The 15,928-nt window shown below is 40.5% G+C and overlaps 1 protein-coding gene across 1 annotated transcript; it reads right to left on the bottom strand.

Moving 5' to 3' along the window:
* Window positions 1-541: 541 nt before the first annotated feature.
* Window positions 542-15,708, bottom strand: IMPAD1 (inositol monophosphatase domain containing 1). Its single transcript, XM_026050082.1, has 5 exons — window positions 15,299-15,708; window positions 6,597-6,756; window positions 5,797-5,892; window positions 3,549-3,710; window positions 542-2,315 (listed from the first exon to the last, which is right to left on the bottom strand). Exons 1-5 carry the CDS (start codon window positions 15,662-15,664, stop codon window positions 2,044-2,046), a joined length of 1,056 nt encoding a protein of 351 aa, XP_025905867.1. The 5' UTR covers window positions 15,665-15,708; the 3' UTR covers window positions 542-2,043.
* Between the last annotated feature and the right edge of the window lie 220 nt (window positions 15,709-15,928).

Raw genomic sequence — 15,928 nt, 5'->3', positions numbered from 1 at the left:
TTACTGTCTATTTGAACACTGGGTGTTCACTGTTAGCAAAACATTCGGGTTTTTATAATAGCMTACTAGAGCTATTTCTCACATCTAAATTTAAGCCATATTGCTTAACTAATAAACAGAAGAGCTGCCTTTTTATTAGGCTTTAAGCCACTTAAAGCAGTCTGAAGGAAAAAAACTGCAGTCTTCTTTTGCATAATATTACTAAAGCCTTGATGAATACCAATGTTCTTCATTGAAATCTGGAAGTTCARCAAGTTTCCAAAATAAATGAGTCCCTTTTTAATAAGGACTTTTCTTTTATTTGTTGTAGTATACAGCAGTTTATTATATTTAAAAAATGGAAGTTAAGTTGCTTTATTTGTGTATTATCTACATATGTAAAAGCTATTCTTGAACAGCAGCAAGTGACAATTTTGGGGGAAAAAAAGGTATCCTGAAAAAATACCCTACCCGTACCAAAAGCCTGGTAGAAYTAAGTTTCAGTCTACTTTGCCCATAGGTTTACAAAACAAAAGTAACKGAAAGTTTATACCTGTAGTTATGTAACATCTGAGGAGGACCTTCAGAAAAGTGAGCACTTGCTGTAAGTTAACAGTTTTAAAAGAGGTAGGACAGGCACCACTGTTGATGTGGTGCCCTCCTACTGCTCATAACAGCAAGAAATGAAAAAAATGCAGTAATTATGATATTTACCAGAGGAACATGAATTTGCTTTAAACAGTCTTTGCTTACACTAAGTAAACTATAAATGGAAAATTTGTCATTTGATATCAAAGGGCTTCTGTTCTGTGTACACAGGACTCAGTTCTACAAAACTTTACTGAACAACGCTGTCACCCTGTTGTACTTTAGATGCTACCTACTCTTCAAAATTGYTTAAACTAAATTTAAAGATAGGAGAAAACGGCTTCATGCACTGGGCTAGTTTCCATAAATCAGGCAACCACCGACTGTTCAGGATGACTCGAAAACTTTCTGCAGAAATGAATGCACCTGAAGACAGGAGACCACGGTCATTCTTGAGTTCTAGAAAAATTGCTGGTTTCTATCTCATGTTGTAAATAAAACCAATCAACCAACTCACTATTCCCATCAAATTCACTCTGTATGACTTTGCTCAATGGTAAGAAAATAGATACCAAAATGAGGGGCTGCTTCTATAGGTATAGACACCAAATGATGAACAAGTCCTACATTAGAGGAAAATCTGGCATGCACCTTCAACACTGTACACAGAAATCAAAGACGAGAATTAATTGTTAAAAACTATACAAGGGAACATTACCTTCTTTTAAAAGGGCATATGGAAATAATCACACTGATTAATAAAACACATTATTCACAACTTGTCTGAACTAAACTGGTTTACATCTTCAGGAAAACGCCAAAATAGTACAGAACATCTCTTTTTTATTTTTCTCTTAAAAAGCAGAAAGAGTGCCCCTCTGTCAAAGATAAACTGTTGCTGTATCTAAACTTGTGTCGATTTTCTTGTGCTTTCCATTCAGGGGATATAGAACACGGGGTCATATTTCCTGCTAAATTGTTTACAGTAATCAAATGCTTATATAAAACATTCTTTTTCTCTCTACCTAATTCATTATGGAGCTTCTAAAAGTACTGTAACAAGGTGTAAAAGCTTCAAAGAAATTCCTGTGAGAACTACTTTGATTATTTTATGAACCAATTTGGATTTTCCTTTCAGTTCACTTGAATTCCCAAATATATACTGTATCTTGAGTATAAGAACTGCAAGAAAACAGTCTAAAAAATAAGACATGGAAACTGAGGTGGGAAGAGGTCAGCCACCTTTCTACTTCCATTTTTTTGTTTCTTTTCTTTTCTTTTTTTTTCTTTTCTTTTTTTTTTTTTTTTTTAAAATACCATCACTCAAGCATCCCAATGTACTCTACAGTCCCCAAGCCCACACCAAATCGCTTTGCTTTGCTGTGCATCTTTCCCTGCGGGTTTTCACGCCGGCCTCTTCAGACAGAACATCTGGAGACTACAAAAGCATTACTTATACTTTTCCACCAGCTGAGTTTATTTGTGTGATGTTTTCTCCAGATTTGGAAGTTTTTCAATCAGTGCTTTATGGTTCATGTTGATACTGGCTATAAGTCCTCCCTCATTGCCATCTGAGCCAGTATAAGTGATTTCTTCACCAGCCAGGGTAGTCATATGGCCACCCAGTGCTCTCAGCACAGCATTTCCAGCACATATGTCCCACTTCTTAATATAAGTGACATGAATATACACATCAGCTTCTTCTTGATTCTCTTCAGGCACATCAAGGAGAGCCAACACTTTGTAACCTACACAAAAAAAGAGGGGCATAATAAACATGAGTTATTAAAACATCAAGCTTCTCAATTCATCACAAAAGATTAATCTAGTTAGTGTTAACAGTATGTACATGGAAGAGTTAGGAAAATTATGTTCTAAATTGTATCATGCAAGCTCACTACGACAGTGGAGACACCAATAAGCTTAAAAAAGAAAAATCTTTTTTTTTTTTTTTTTCTCCTAAACCAGTATCTAAACTTCGGGTATTTTGGACATGTTATTTTTTAGACATCCTTTACTAATATGTTACGTAGAGATACCTAGAGATACCCTAAAAGAACAAGGCTATCAACTAAAATACTATTTTGCTCTTGGGCTCACTCTCCTCATCCACTGTGCAGTTCACAAGTCACTGTTCATAGCCARCATTCCTTATTTTAAACAAATTTTTCAATTGTTCAACCAACATCTTCATTCTACTAAAATCTTCCTCCGTTTCTTCTTCTTGTTATACAGAGCCAAACCCAGGAAACAACTAGTATAATCAGTTACAATTTTATCTCCTCTGCCAAAGAATCTAAATAAATTTTCTTGTGATAGCAGAGGAAAAACAGAGCTTCCTTTAGAAAGTTTTGTCAATAAGGCCGTACCAGAGTCATTCACCTATGCATGATCTTATAGACTAAACTTTCTAACAGGAAGCTCTGCTTTTCATATTAAAGATATGGAAAGATAGACTTTTGTAAAATTCAAATTTTCCATGGATTTTGCTATGCAGTTACTGCTTCACATTGGTGCCTTGCATATTTGCATTCTGGCAATAGCATGTGCAAAGATATTGTTTAAGTTTAAAAACAAACAAACAAAAACCATACTACTAGTTAATTAACAGCCAACAGATTCCTTATGTGACTCAACACTTGGCCACATGCTCCTTTTCCCTTCACAAACACCCCAGTGCCTTCAGTGAATGCATGTTAGTGCACTCAGTGAAGTGACCAAGTAACACTGCTGCTCCAAGATTAGATTTAAATACTGAATAACCTGTGGACAGCTTGAATTGCAAACTAGGTTTTCATTTAGGCGTTCATGCAAAGTGTTCCTCCTGCAAGTGTTTGTTTTTGGGGTGAACAAGAACAAAAAAACAACAACAAAAGAAGAAAATGGAGACATGCTGCAGCGTCACCCTTTTGTCTAATAGCTGCTGCCCACTTAAACCAGTTGGAAACAATATAAGGGATAGGATGCTTAAGGAACCAAACCTGCTCCACCAGCAGGGATTATCACAGTTTTGTTTCCAAACGTCTGCCGTGCAACCTGCTCGACTTTTCCTGCATGGGAACGGGATACAATAATCCTCGGGGTTTTCTCGTTGTAGGACGAACGAGCCTTTATATTGGATCCGCCATCCACCATTGCCCAGGCTACAAGAGAAACAAGTTCTGGTAAGCTTTATAAAAGGCACTCTCTCTTATTAAGGATAAAGATAAAATCTACATATCCCATAAAAATTAAAGTGACACCTCTGAACTTATTTCCCTCCCTGCTGCTAGATATAATAATGAAAGTTGAGACTGTGAGAAGCAGCCCATCCATGGAAGAGAAAAAGAAACAGGGGCCCATACAAACACCCACTTTTGTGTGTTATTCCACATATGGCTATTCCCATGTAAGAATTAAAACAAAAACAAAACTAATTAACTAACCACACAGTAAAAGGAGAAAACCCCAGTAGTAATATTTAGAACATGCAACTAGAAAAAAAAAAATTAACAGAGTGGCTTTGAGCTCAAAAGATATCCAATATTTCCCTAAACAACTTTGCTTTAAAAACAAAATAACCCCACTTTGCTTCAAAGCAGGTAGCAAAAACATTATTTGAAGCTATTTTGTCCAGAAGGACCGTAATAGGAAGGAAAGGTATGAAAACAATCTACAATGTGTATTTTGGAGGACTGGATTTAGAATACACAACTTTCCTCTTGTTTTATTATGAGGTTCAAAGCTTAACGTGGTAGGCAGCATCCTCTAACCATTAATTTGACACTTACTTAGCAGCCTAACCAGCAATTTCATCTCACGAGAGGGCCAGACTGTACAGCAACAGACTGAGCTATGTGTAACAACAACACTGACTGTCCTTGCTGCTTTGTGGGGTACTATCAGGAACCATCCGTCAACAACGTATCTGGATTTCCAGCTTGGGAAATGAATCTTCTTCATGTGGAATGACAAATTCCTGCTATCGCATTTGATACCTTCTCCGGTGATGTCAGATTATTACTATTAAAGGAGATAAATTCTCATAATTACAACCTTCTAAAAAAATTCTTCAGATATAAGATGATACTTAGAAGACATGTTTCAAAAGGTTAATATACTTAAAGAATATCAAAATATAGCACATATTAAAAAGACTGGGATTTAAGCCATCATTTAAAAAAAGCAAAGTATTTAGCATAAAATGGTGAATGCTCAGTAGGCAAAAAGAAAAACTTAAAGTCAGCAAAAAATATATTTAATTAAATATTCCTAGATCTTTTAACAGAGCTAACTTCACAACTGTAGAGGTCAGTATTGCCTAAAGGGAAAAATGAGAATAAAAGCTCCAGTTTCAACTGTATAAGATGTGAATACTAAAATGACTTTGAATCATTCAGAAGTGTTGTATATACACTGCCAAACTAACAGCCATCCTCACTGACACATCGTTGCTATCATAGAATTAATCAGGTCAGGCTCATGAGCTTTAAAGCATGTCAGGCAGTCAGCAAGCCCACACGTAACAGTCTTTCCAGAAATTTATACAATTGTTATTAAGATCTTTATCATAAAATCCCAGAATGGTTGAGGTTGGAAGGGACCTCTAGAGATCATCTAGTCCAACTCCCATGCTCAAGCAGGCACACCCAGAGCACRGGGCACAGGGCGGCATCCAGGCAGGTTTGGAGACCTCCAGAGAAGGAGACTGCACAACCTCCCTGGRCAGCCTGTTCCAGGGCTCTGGCACCCTCACAGGGAAGAAGTTCCTCCTCACATGCAGATGGAACTGCCTGTGTTCCAACTTATATCCATTTTGTTTATCTATGTTATTCGCAMTGAACATACACCAGCTCCTGGGCACAATTTCACAGACCCAACTATTTCTACTGAATGAGCTGGATGAGCAAAGTACTGTTCTGTCAAAGAGTCACAACACACACAAGTTCAGCATGTGGGAATTTCTATTTTTTGCTCYGTTATAAGCAGCCTGCTGAAGAGATCTTAATTTTCAAATGCTTTTTCAGATTTTTTGTTCTATTTTTTTTTTTAATGCATCATTTTTTATGCTCCATGTGGACAACATTTTCCATTCTGGCCTTAGAGCACAGAACAAATCTGTTGCTCTGAGGTCTACAACAGTGTCAGTTTGTGTCAGTTTTTTTTTAATTTATGCCTACAGGTATTCCATCAAATTTTAATTAGCACTGTCACTGAAGATACCAGAAATACGTGAAATTATAAAAGTACCTGTATATGCTGAGAAAGGCTTGTGTATCACTCCTATTACAGGTTTACCATTTACAGCCACGCAAACCATTGTTGTGACGTACTGCCGAAGATCCTCTGTGAGCAAAATAAGGAAATAAAGACATTCACAATCAGATGTGAAGAACAAAAAAAGGACCCAAGAAAGGCATCTTGCTCTCTGAAAACTAGCTGGCATTCCAAATTCCACCTTTTACAATTATGCAATTTTGTTGCATCTTCAAATCAWCCTCCAGTTATCAAAGGACTTAGAAGACTTTTACTTTTCTTCCTCTTCCATATATATGTCCCATACTCTTACTAGATCAAATGTTAAGGAGGCACAAATATTACAAAATGAGAAGACTAAATTTTATATATAACTATATATATAGACATAGATATAAAAACCCTTTGTATCTCAATATTTATCTTTTCCTTTAGAAGAAAGAGTATTCTGAGATATTTAGTACTATCACAAAGGCCACTACAAATATACAGTGAAATGTGTAACACTAGCTAACCCCACAAATGACAGTTACCATTTTTTTTTGCAATCACTTAATTACAAAGAATGTTTAAATAATTTCAGAGTTGGCAACGGGAAAGTAAATGCTAGCCTGTGACTACTACAGAGGTTTCGTTTAAAGGCTGTTCAGACAAAGCACTGCTTTGGCATACCAAGTATATAGTATATTTGCAATATACTTCAGCAAGAGYTGCCACTGTGAATGCTGTTTCTCTCTGGTTCAAAAGGCAGACAGCAGCACTGCACACGTGAACTGGGAACAAGCAGCAGCTACCTGTGTATTCTTGTGTAGCATCTAGCGGATCAATCCAGACAGTAACGCTTTCTGCTGGAACCTCTTTAGACTGTATTTTACTCTTTATATCTTCGGGAATACTACGATCCCAAGTGACGGTCTCCTGATCAGCTGCATCAACATGTTCTTCGGAATTTATCTACAACAAAAATGGATGCATTAACTCAACAAATGCAGTAACTAAGGTACTTGGAAAATGAAAGATTTGTTATCCTTGCTTTCTCTTTTTACCTCAAGCTAAAACAGCATGAATTAGTCATTTTCTGCAGTTCATAAGCTCTTAAGCTCAAATCCCAAGCAATAAAAAAAATCTAGAATTCTAAATTTTGCTGTGAATAACACCGTAGTTGGACATAACTTGTTTGGCTACCATTCTTCTTACTGAATGTTCTCATAGCATGGATTGCATTTTTAAAACCAAATGTTAAACAGTTACCTCAAGGACCACAAGGAGAACATTTCATCCTGGATAATAATCAAAAGGTATACAGATATAGCAGCAGTCTAATACTTTAAATAATGTTGTATCATATATATATATATATATATATATATATATATATATAAAAATCACATGCAGATTCAAATGTGCAAATACTTCCCTAATAAAAAGTTTACAAATCTTAGCATAACAAAGTGAGAATCCTAGATACCATTTCTGCTTCTGGAATTGAATTATGACCTGTTTTTTTAAGTAACACAACTGGATGTAGCCTTTATACAATTGTAAAACATATTTTATTTTATAAGCATGGTCATAGCATTCCACACCTACCTCTAGGGTAGGTTAGGCTGAGAATCTAAGGCAGCCTATGAGGAATATTTATAAACAGTATCCATGTTTAGGGTAACTGCCACTTGTAGACTACCTTCATGAATTTTATTCTGGACTAGAGAGGATTTCAGTCTGTAAAAGGGAAGAAGAATGTGACAGATCAATGGAATACCCGGTCCCATTCTGTGCTGAAATGAAGAAAATTCTGCTAAATCCAGTATAATTTAATGTTGACTGGAAAATTATTTTTAGATGGTGAGAGATGTCATTATCACACAATATTGTGCATAATGATCTCTCATGTCATATCATATACATCATATAACATCATAGGAGGAACTACTCAATAAATAAGGGTCAACGCCATAGAACAGGCTAGAACCCAGCTTACTAGTACYACAGCTGTGGCTTACAGGAGGGCTGCAAAGCACTCAGAAATAAGCAGCACCAACAAGCATTTAGGTAGCTACATCCCATGTATTTTTAACACCTCAGTTACACTAAGAGACTAGCATTTCTAAACCCCTTCCACTGCCAAGAGAAGGAAGGTGTTGCTACCACAACTTGTGAGCTTTAGCCTAAGTGAACCCTCAGAAATGTCTYGCTCCACCAATTTCCCAGCTAGAGCTCAGGGAAAGCAGGGGGTGTGTGGGGGATGCAGCACCTACAGYCTAGGAGCACCTATTTGCATCCACTCATGGCCATGGAGTCTGGACTATTAGCTCAGATCCAGGTGTCTGACTATTACAGCAGACAAATCTCAATTGTTGCTACTCAATTGTTGCTACTCAAATCTCTCTTGTTGCTACTATAGATCTTGTGGGCAYGTGACACTAAAAGGAGGTCGCTAAGTTTGATTATATCAGACTTGGACTGGGCAAGGCGTTCAGATGCTTCACTCCATGACATGCAGAGACAGCACTCGCTTCAGCTGTAACAGATTATTAGCAAAGGATGAAGGGTCATCTGCTCCAAGAGAATTCAGGAAAAAAAAAAAAAATCCATCCTGATTTGATATAAAAGCAGCATTTGAAGTGTTGCATGTCAACCACAAAGCCGTTGAAGCTGCTTTGACATTTACAAATTAAACATCTGTCACTGTACAATAAACCTGCTGATTGTGTTTTCCCCAGGGGAAAACAGTCCTGCAAAGTGAACGAGACAAGTTCCACAGACTGGGCAGTTTCAACACAAGCTCCAGGCATTTTTTAACTCCAGAAGAGCGTATAACCCACCAGCATAAGCCGTCCTTTTCCTCAACAGAATTCCAAAACATGACAAGGTCAGAACCAATCCTCAAAAGGAAAAGTCTCCTGTTGTTATAAACCCATTGTTACATAGCACCATCTGAACGGTTTCCAGAGAAAGGTCTACAWGCACAAATTGCCTTTGTACAGCAAAATAATACCACCTGCTAGTAGCTACTCTTATTACCATCTAAAATAATAATTGCTACTAGTATTACTGTCTATACCAGYACTGCTCTCTGTGCTATTGGTATTACTATGTGTAGTAGTACAGACAGCAGAAATAGAGTTGCAGAGATCCCATGACACTGATCCCACTCCCTGGTCTCTTCCTTTGAAGGTCATCTGAAAAAAATCAATTGGATCACTAGTTCTTCAATTGAAATTACCATTTACTCCATAATCCTAGCTACATATCCTAAAAACCACAGGCCAAGTTAAAAATCAGAGCCGTTTCAATATCTGCATGTTCCTTTTATTAATGATTAGAAAAATATGTTATGGGTTCTGTAAAATATATGCGAGGTTCTGCAAGACATGGTAGCCTGAAAAGAGCTTTGGTGCTCTTTAACACTGCAAACTTCCCCTTTCTAAGCAAGCAAACGATCCAGGAAGATGTACCTGTGTGTTAAACGTGGTAGCATATTTACTGCTTAGTGTTCAGCTCCTACGTATTTGCAGGAAGCCTCTGCAGGCTGTGCTCTCGAATCTCATTTTTTCCTGAAGATTTGTGGAATGCAGCTGACTGTATCCCCAGATTCTTACTTAGAAATCAGGAGCAGTTATGGGAGCTATGGAACCACTACAGGAACTGCTTTAGTCAATGAAGCTTGTTCCAGCAAGACGCTCCCAGGCAATTAAACAGGCAATAACAAAGTTGTGAACGTGCCGACTTGCTACCACACACATAATGCTGCCTCCTCCAAAAGCTTCTTGTGAAGCAGATTTAGACAGCAACCCATTGTGCAAGAACTGAGACAAAGAGCAGAGAAGTAAACAGCTCTCCAGAGTCATCCCCTCCATAGCTGGATGTTGCGAAAGGCAGTCTCTCAATTTCTGTATTCTGTCTACGGATACTGAGTTTAACCATCTCTCAGCAAACTTCCTCAGACATACATGGAGAAAAAGCTCTCCTCACACATACAAAAAAAGAACTGCAGCAAATATAGAGATTTATTTTAGAAAAATATGTGAAATGCTAAACGGGCTTGCACTGCAAAGTCAACAAAAATCACTTTTATAAGGGAGGCACCCGACTGCATTTTTCAGGTTGAGGGCTTGCCCAGGAGGAGTGGGTCCTTCGTAGGAATGTCCCAGTGAATGAGGGAAGTTGTTCACGAGAGGCAGCGGCGGCAGCGCGAGGGCCAGAACAGGCTGCACATTCTGCGGCCCAGAAGCCGGGCCAGGCCTGGGGAAGCTGGGCCTTTATACACCGAGAGCAGCTCACGAACACGCGGGCAGCTCAGAAATGAGCTAAAACCCTGTGCAGACGGATGTAGCGATGAGAGCAACGTGCTCCAGCGCGGCTGACACCACGAGCCGAGGGAGCCTCCCGAGTGGGGCTGCTCCCCAGCAGGGCTTCACAGTGCTGGTGGCAACACCCCCCAAAGCTGGGGACACTCTAACCGGCTGCCTGGGGCACTGTACAAATTCAGGCTTTTGTAAGAGCACATTCATAGTTTTGCCTTGGAATCCACCCATTAAAGAGGCAGCAACCGGAAAATATAAGCTAAAGAAACTAGATTTTTCTGTTCCAATGTTTAAGTGTTTAACACTTAACACAGTAACCTTACTAGTCCAAGCTTCTAGGTTTACTCAATACATGGGCATCTTTAAAGACAGCTTTCTTTTGAAAGGGATCTTTAGCAAGCTTTTCCTTCTTCCTTTACCACTAAACACCACACACACAGAAAAGCTTTTATAGGTGATCTTCTTCATGCCTTTGAAAAAGGCTTACCTTGTTAGAATGCCCCTTATGTAGAATTTAAGTAGGGGAGATTTTGTTCTGAAAGAGATTACAAACACATGCTAAAAACCCTGCYTGTATCATTTTGGATTTCACTTAAAATTCAAGTATTAACTACCTCTCTAATAAAGCCACACATTTTCAAGTGGACAGAAGTCCAGCTGGGTCGAAGTTCTACAGTTCCTTCTATCCTCAGGTCCATCTTCATTTACTTGAATGACAGTGGGAAGTGACTTCTGAATGAACAGGACAACCTTGTGGGCAAGCAGGAACATGGACTAAACCAAGGGTCAAAAAGCTCAATCAGTATTTATCAAATTTTCATTACTTGGGTTCAGTTACTATGTCAGCCCTAACTAGGGTGAAACTAAAGGTTTCCATATACAGTAAAAACATTTCAGATGAGTAATCTGCTTCTGTAGACTTACAATGAACACAAGATGGTAAAAGTGACAAAGACAAAAACTCAACAAACAAAACTGCATGAATCTCAGAATTCATACAATGTCCAACAGCAAGAGGTTTAAAATTAAAAAAATAAAAACAGTGACAGTGAGAAAGCCCCTCACTTATCTACTAKTTATCTACTAGTCATTTCAATAGACAGCAAAACTCACAATACAGTTCTGCACAAACRCAACCACGCAAATTTAATAAAAGGAAATAGAGGAGGGACATGTCCACAAGGGATTCTTGAAACTATTTTCATTTTCTGAAAACAGACAAATAAGTCTAGGTTAGATGTATATCAACAAAATAAATCACAGAAACTTTCACATCACTTGTGATTCACTACATTAATAAGGAATTTAAATCTCCAGATGCTCAACAGGCAGATTCAAGACACCCAGTACACATACAAGCCAATTGAAATACTTGTAATTACATCTGAAAAGATAATCATACCATAAAGGGCTTCAATTTCATTTTAGGTACAGAAGGCCAGCATAAATCATATAACATCAATTAAAATCCATGTTAAAAGCTGTTGCCTATAGACAACATCTATTAATGAGACTGCACATTAACAGACACGCTTCTTGTTTTACTTAGAAACTTGCTGGCAGCTGTTAAAATTATAAGAGTTAAACATAAGTTAATTTTGTCAAAAAAAGTAAGTGAGGATGATGTTCTTTTCACAAAGGTTATGGAACTTATTCTGCACCACTAAAAGTGGTGCTTATTCTTATTCTGCACCATTTATTCTGCACCACTTCCTTGTGAAGTTTTTAAGTAGCATTCTGATTTTTAAACCTACTCCTCAACAGATCTCTCTTTCTAAAATAATCATCAGATGCAGAACTTGTCTTTCTAGTTGCAATTCCAATTTCTTTGAGTACAATAAGCAACATTGTGGCAAGAAGTCTACAAACAGCAGATTTAAATCAGGTAGCTCAGAAAAGGAGTGCTTCAAGCCACTATCACTCRGAACGTGGATTTAAAAGAAAATCTTGTTAAAGGGATAACTGAGAAGTTCTTAACCTCTTAAATTTCCATTTCAAACACTGATGACAGATTTCAACACTACTATGCATACAGATAAAAGGTATTCCTCTGTTTTATACATATATTAGGAAAAAAAGATACATAGCTAGCACAGCACTGCTGTGGTCAAAAACAAGCCAAAATGCAAAATAGTGCATGGCAGTGAAAGTACACTGCAAATAACACAAGTAAGTAAGATAAAGCCTGCATCTCATGGAAATAAATCYATGTTATTTTGGGGAAAAAAAAATGGAATTTAGAATTGTGGSGGCCATTGTAAAGTATCTTCAGACTCTGAGGACAAAGGGCCTTAGGTCAAAGCACTAGTTTAAGGAGTCTATCCCAGCTCTGTCAACCATTCCAACTTTGTGCTTAAAGTACACTGTCAAATAAACTGGTACAGCTTGTTTGTAGGGCCATACTACACACTGGATAAGGATTACTCATACACACACACACACACACACACACACAGACACACACACATTTACTTAAACTTGGAGGCATTTAAGTATCAACTAACAACACCAACTCCTAGGGGAGGGAAAAAAAAAAAAAAATCACATTAGCAACACAGAAGACCCCAAGATGCATCACTGGGACTCTTCAAAGACAGAAGTTCTCAGCAAAAGGCATTAGTTCTCCTTGGCAATCTCTAATTTTGGATTCAGAGATGGCTTTCCCAGCCCCTTTTCCCCCACTTTGTGCTTGCTGAAGTGGGAAATCTAACTCTTCCATCTCTCACTAATATTGAGATCTTAACAGAAGACCTGCTTCGGACAGACTGCTTGCACACCTTCCTTTACTTCCTTTACAGCACAGGAAAGATGGTAAAGCCACAACTGCGCAGCAGCTTGAGCTTAGCTTGGTCAAGTAACTTCTTCCAGTTATTTCTGAAGACTGAAAACCTGTAACTACTCTTAAAGAATAAAAAAAAAAATGATTATTTTCTTTGCATTAAAAGGCAGATGTTATTACTTTTTGAGGAAGGATAGTGGTTGTTACTGGCTGAGGCATTTGGCCTCAGCTTARAAGTCGAGATATCCTCGTTATGGCCATGACCACAATGATGTGAATAAACAAGCATTCGGGCTGAGTTTGCTCTTGAAATTCTTTGCATTCTTTGTTTGATATTTTATTTAACAATCCCTTGGTTAGTAGCATCATGAACTAGAAAAGAGGATTTTTATTCAACTTCAGCAATGTTTTCTGGAAYGTCCCTTTGCACTTAGAAATAATGCTACAGGTAAAAGCATGATGCCTTTTACCACATAAGACTCAATCTTACACAGATTCTCATGAAAAATATCTCAGGAAATGCATTTTATTCCTCAGATGCGTAACAACTGAATTTGTAGGTCTATTCTGAGAAACAGTAGCAATTCTAGGTGTGGAGCTGAGGGTGTACAGGATGAAATTACAGCTTGAGATGCCCCTGTCTCCAGACCTGAGCACTGCACGTGTATGCAGTAAAAGCATTAAATGCATCTTGTTATTTTGACCTAGCAAATGCTTACAAATACATTTTCATCACAGTATATATATTAAGAAACAGCATGCCCTATTATTATATACAACCCGTTATCTAATGAGTAACTTTACCTAGCACATGTTTATCTATATCATGTATTCAGAACACTAAATATATCAGAGCTGACCAATAACTCCAGCCAAAAGGCTGGTTAGCCAAGAACCTCCCATTTCTTCTCACTGCTCATGCTCAGCTGATGTGAGTGAAGGTGGAGGGAGGAGACCAACCCGGACACCAAAGTTCTGGGAAACATGCCTCAGGTTAAGGGCCTCCAGAAGAAAGACACGCAACTCGGATTCTCATCTCTATGCCCCTTCCTGGGGTTCACAGGCATAACCACAAACACAGAACAGGCAGCACTGTAACGAGCTCAGTGATGAAAGTCTATAGACTTGGGGAGGGGACAGAGGCATGTCAAAATGCCAAGATCCATGAGGACACTGAGGAGCAAAAGCCACTGGAGGACAGTAAAAACCTGTGAAAGAGGTACCTTGCTCTTGAGAGAAAGCATTTTCAAAACAGCCCTCATAATTTTTCTGTTGAGGAATGTTCAATTTCAAATGTGGAACAACCTGTTCTTTTTTTGCTTCAGATATCCTTCCTATGCAACGGACTTTTTATATACATTGCTTGAAAATAGGCCTATGGAACATTCAAAACAGTYACTGAAAACCGACTGGGCTAATGTGTTGATCAGAGTTGCAGCTAAATTTAAGAAAGAAAGAAAGAAAGAAACAAACAAACAAAAAACCACTATATTTTTTTCAGCCCATCCAAGAAAAGCATCACCTTTCAAACCCTTAAGATGTACTTGTGGTGCTAAGAGTTTTCCATCAATCTCAAACAATTTCAGTCTCTTAAGCCCTTCACTTACTATGAACTTCTCATTTACTACAGACAAAGTGTAAGCATGCAGAAAAGAAAGAGCACCCAGGTTTGGTCCTGGTTTGGGTGCAACTTTAAACAACAGTTTAAGTGCAATGCTTAAGTGTCGTTTTTGGAAGCAGATGCGAGTGTGGGGTGCCCCACACCTCTAAGAGACCCCTAAATTGCCCCATAGGCAGTGACCCACGGAGGGAGCCAGCTCCAAGCCTGGGTAAGCAGGTCGGCTAAGCRGAGCTTGCAGAGAGCTCTGGTGCCCTCGCTCCATCCTCCTCTGTGTCCAACTCCACTGGCTCTCCCCATTTCTGGCCCCCTCAGTAACGTACACCAGGAAAGATAAGCAAAGAAAGTAAGTGAATAGTATATATTCATTTCAGCATCATAAACACATACAAAGTTGGTACTACCAAGTTCTATTTAATCTCAGCCAGAAAAGCCCTATTTCACAAGTTTCACGTGCTATCTTTAGGGGCTTTTTGCCTCATACACGTGTCAAACCCCTCGCACAGCTCAGCTTGCGCACGATCCGGCTGCTCCTTCCCTTGCACCGAATTCCAGGTGCCGGTCCCACACGGGCAGGGCCGCGCGCCCCGCACGGGCAGGAAACGTTTCCTGCGCGAGACCCAAACGCGACACGTGTCTCTCCGCAAGCAGCTCGGGAGCGGCCGTGCGCCTCAGGGCGCTGGAGGGGAGCCAGCAGSAGAGCCCGGCGCCCCCGTTCCGCGGGGCCGACGCTCACAAACGGGTTGGCGACAGAAGGCGCCACGGGGGCGGCAAGGCCGGCGCGGCACCCACCTGCACGCCGGGGAAGGCGGCCCGCAGCAGGTGGAACATGCGGCGGTTGGAGAGCAGGTCGCCGCTCGTGAGCTTCTCCTCGGCGCCCTCGCGCGTCTTGCCCTTGGCCTTCTCGTTGAGGACGTTGCCCTCGCGGACGCGCCGCACCTCGGCGCCGCCGCGCGCCGCCGCCTCCACGCACACGGCCAGCAGCTCGCGCAGGTCCACGGCGCCCGCCGCGCCGCGCGCCGCCTCCGGCTCGCCCAGCATGAAGAAGGCGAAGCGGCCGGCCAGGAAGCCCGAGTAGAGGTGGTAGAGGACGCCCAGCCCCAGCAGGCAGAACACTGCCATGCCGAGGGGCGACAGGCGGATCCCCATGGGGGCCATGGCCGCCACGGGGCAGGGCGGGCGGGCGGCGCTCACCGCGGCGCCATGGCGGCCGCTGCCCTCCTCGCCCCGCGCTGCTGCCGCCGCCGCCGCAGCCTCCTGCTCCTCCTCCTGCTGCTGCTGCCGGCGCGGCCGCAGCTCCACGCTCCGCTCGCGGCGGCCCGTGTGTATCCGGGTTAGGCGGAGGCGGAGCCCGCGCACTGAGCATGTCCCGCCGGCCGCGGCCCCGGGACACCGAGGTCCCGGGATGGGGGTTCTGGTCGA

The sequence above is a fragment of the Nothoprocta perdicaria genome, unplaced genomic scaffold, assembly GCF_003342845.1.
Source record: "Nothoprocta perdicaria isolate Ctin4 unplaced genomic scaffold, notPer1 scaffold_65, whole genome shotgun sequence".
NCBI classification, from domain to species: domain Eukaryota; kingdom Metazoa; phylum Chordata; class Aves; order Tinamiformes; family Tinamidae; genus Nothoprocta; species Nothoprocta perdicaria.
Note: the sequence above shows the minus strand (reverse complement) of the source record. Positions and strands in the feature narration are given on the sequence as shown.

Coding starts and splice junctions, on each gene's coding strand:
- IMPAD1 (XM_026050082.1), bottom strand. CDS start 15,664: ATGGCCCCCATGGGGATCCGCCTGTCGCCCCTCGGCATGGCAGTGTTC. Junction 3,711..5,796: donor GCCTTTCTCAGCATATACAG/GTACTTTTATAA, acceptor TTTCTCTTGTAG/CCTGGGCAATGGTGGATGGC. Junction 2,316..3,548: donor AATCCCTGCTGGTGGAGCAG/GTTTGGTTCCTT, acceptor TTTTTTGTGTAG/GTTACAAAGTGTTGGCTCTC.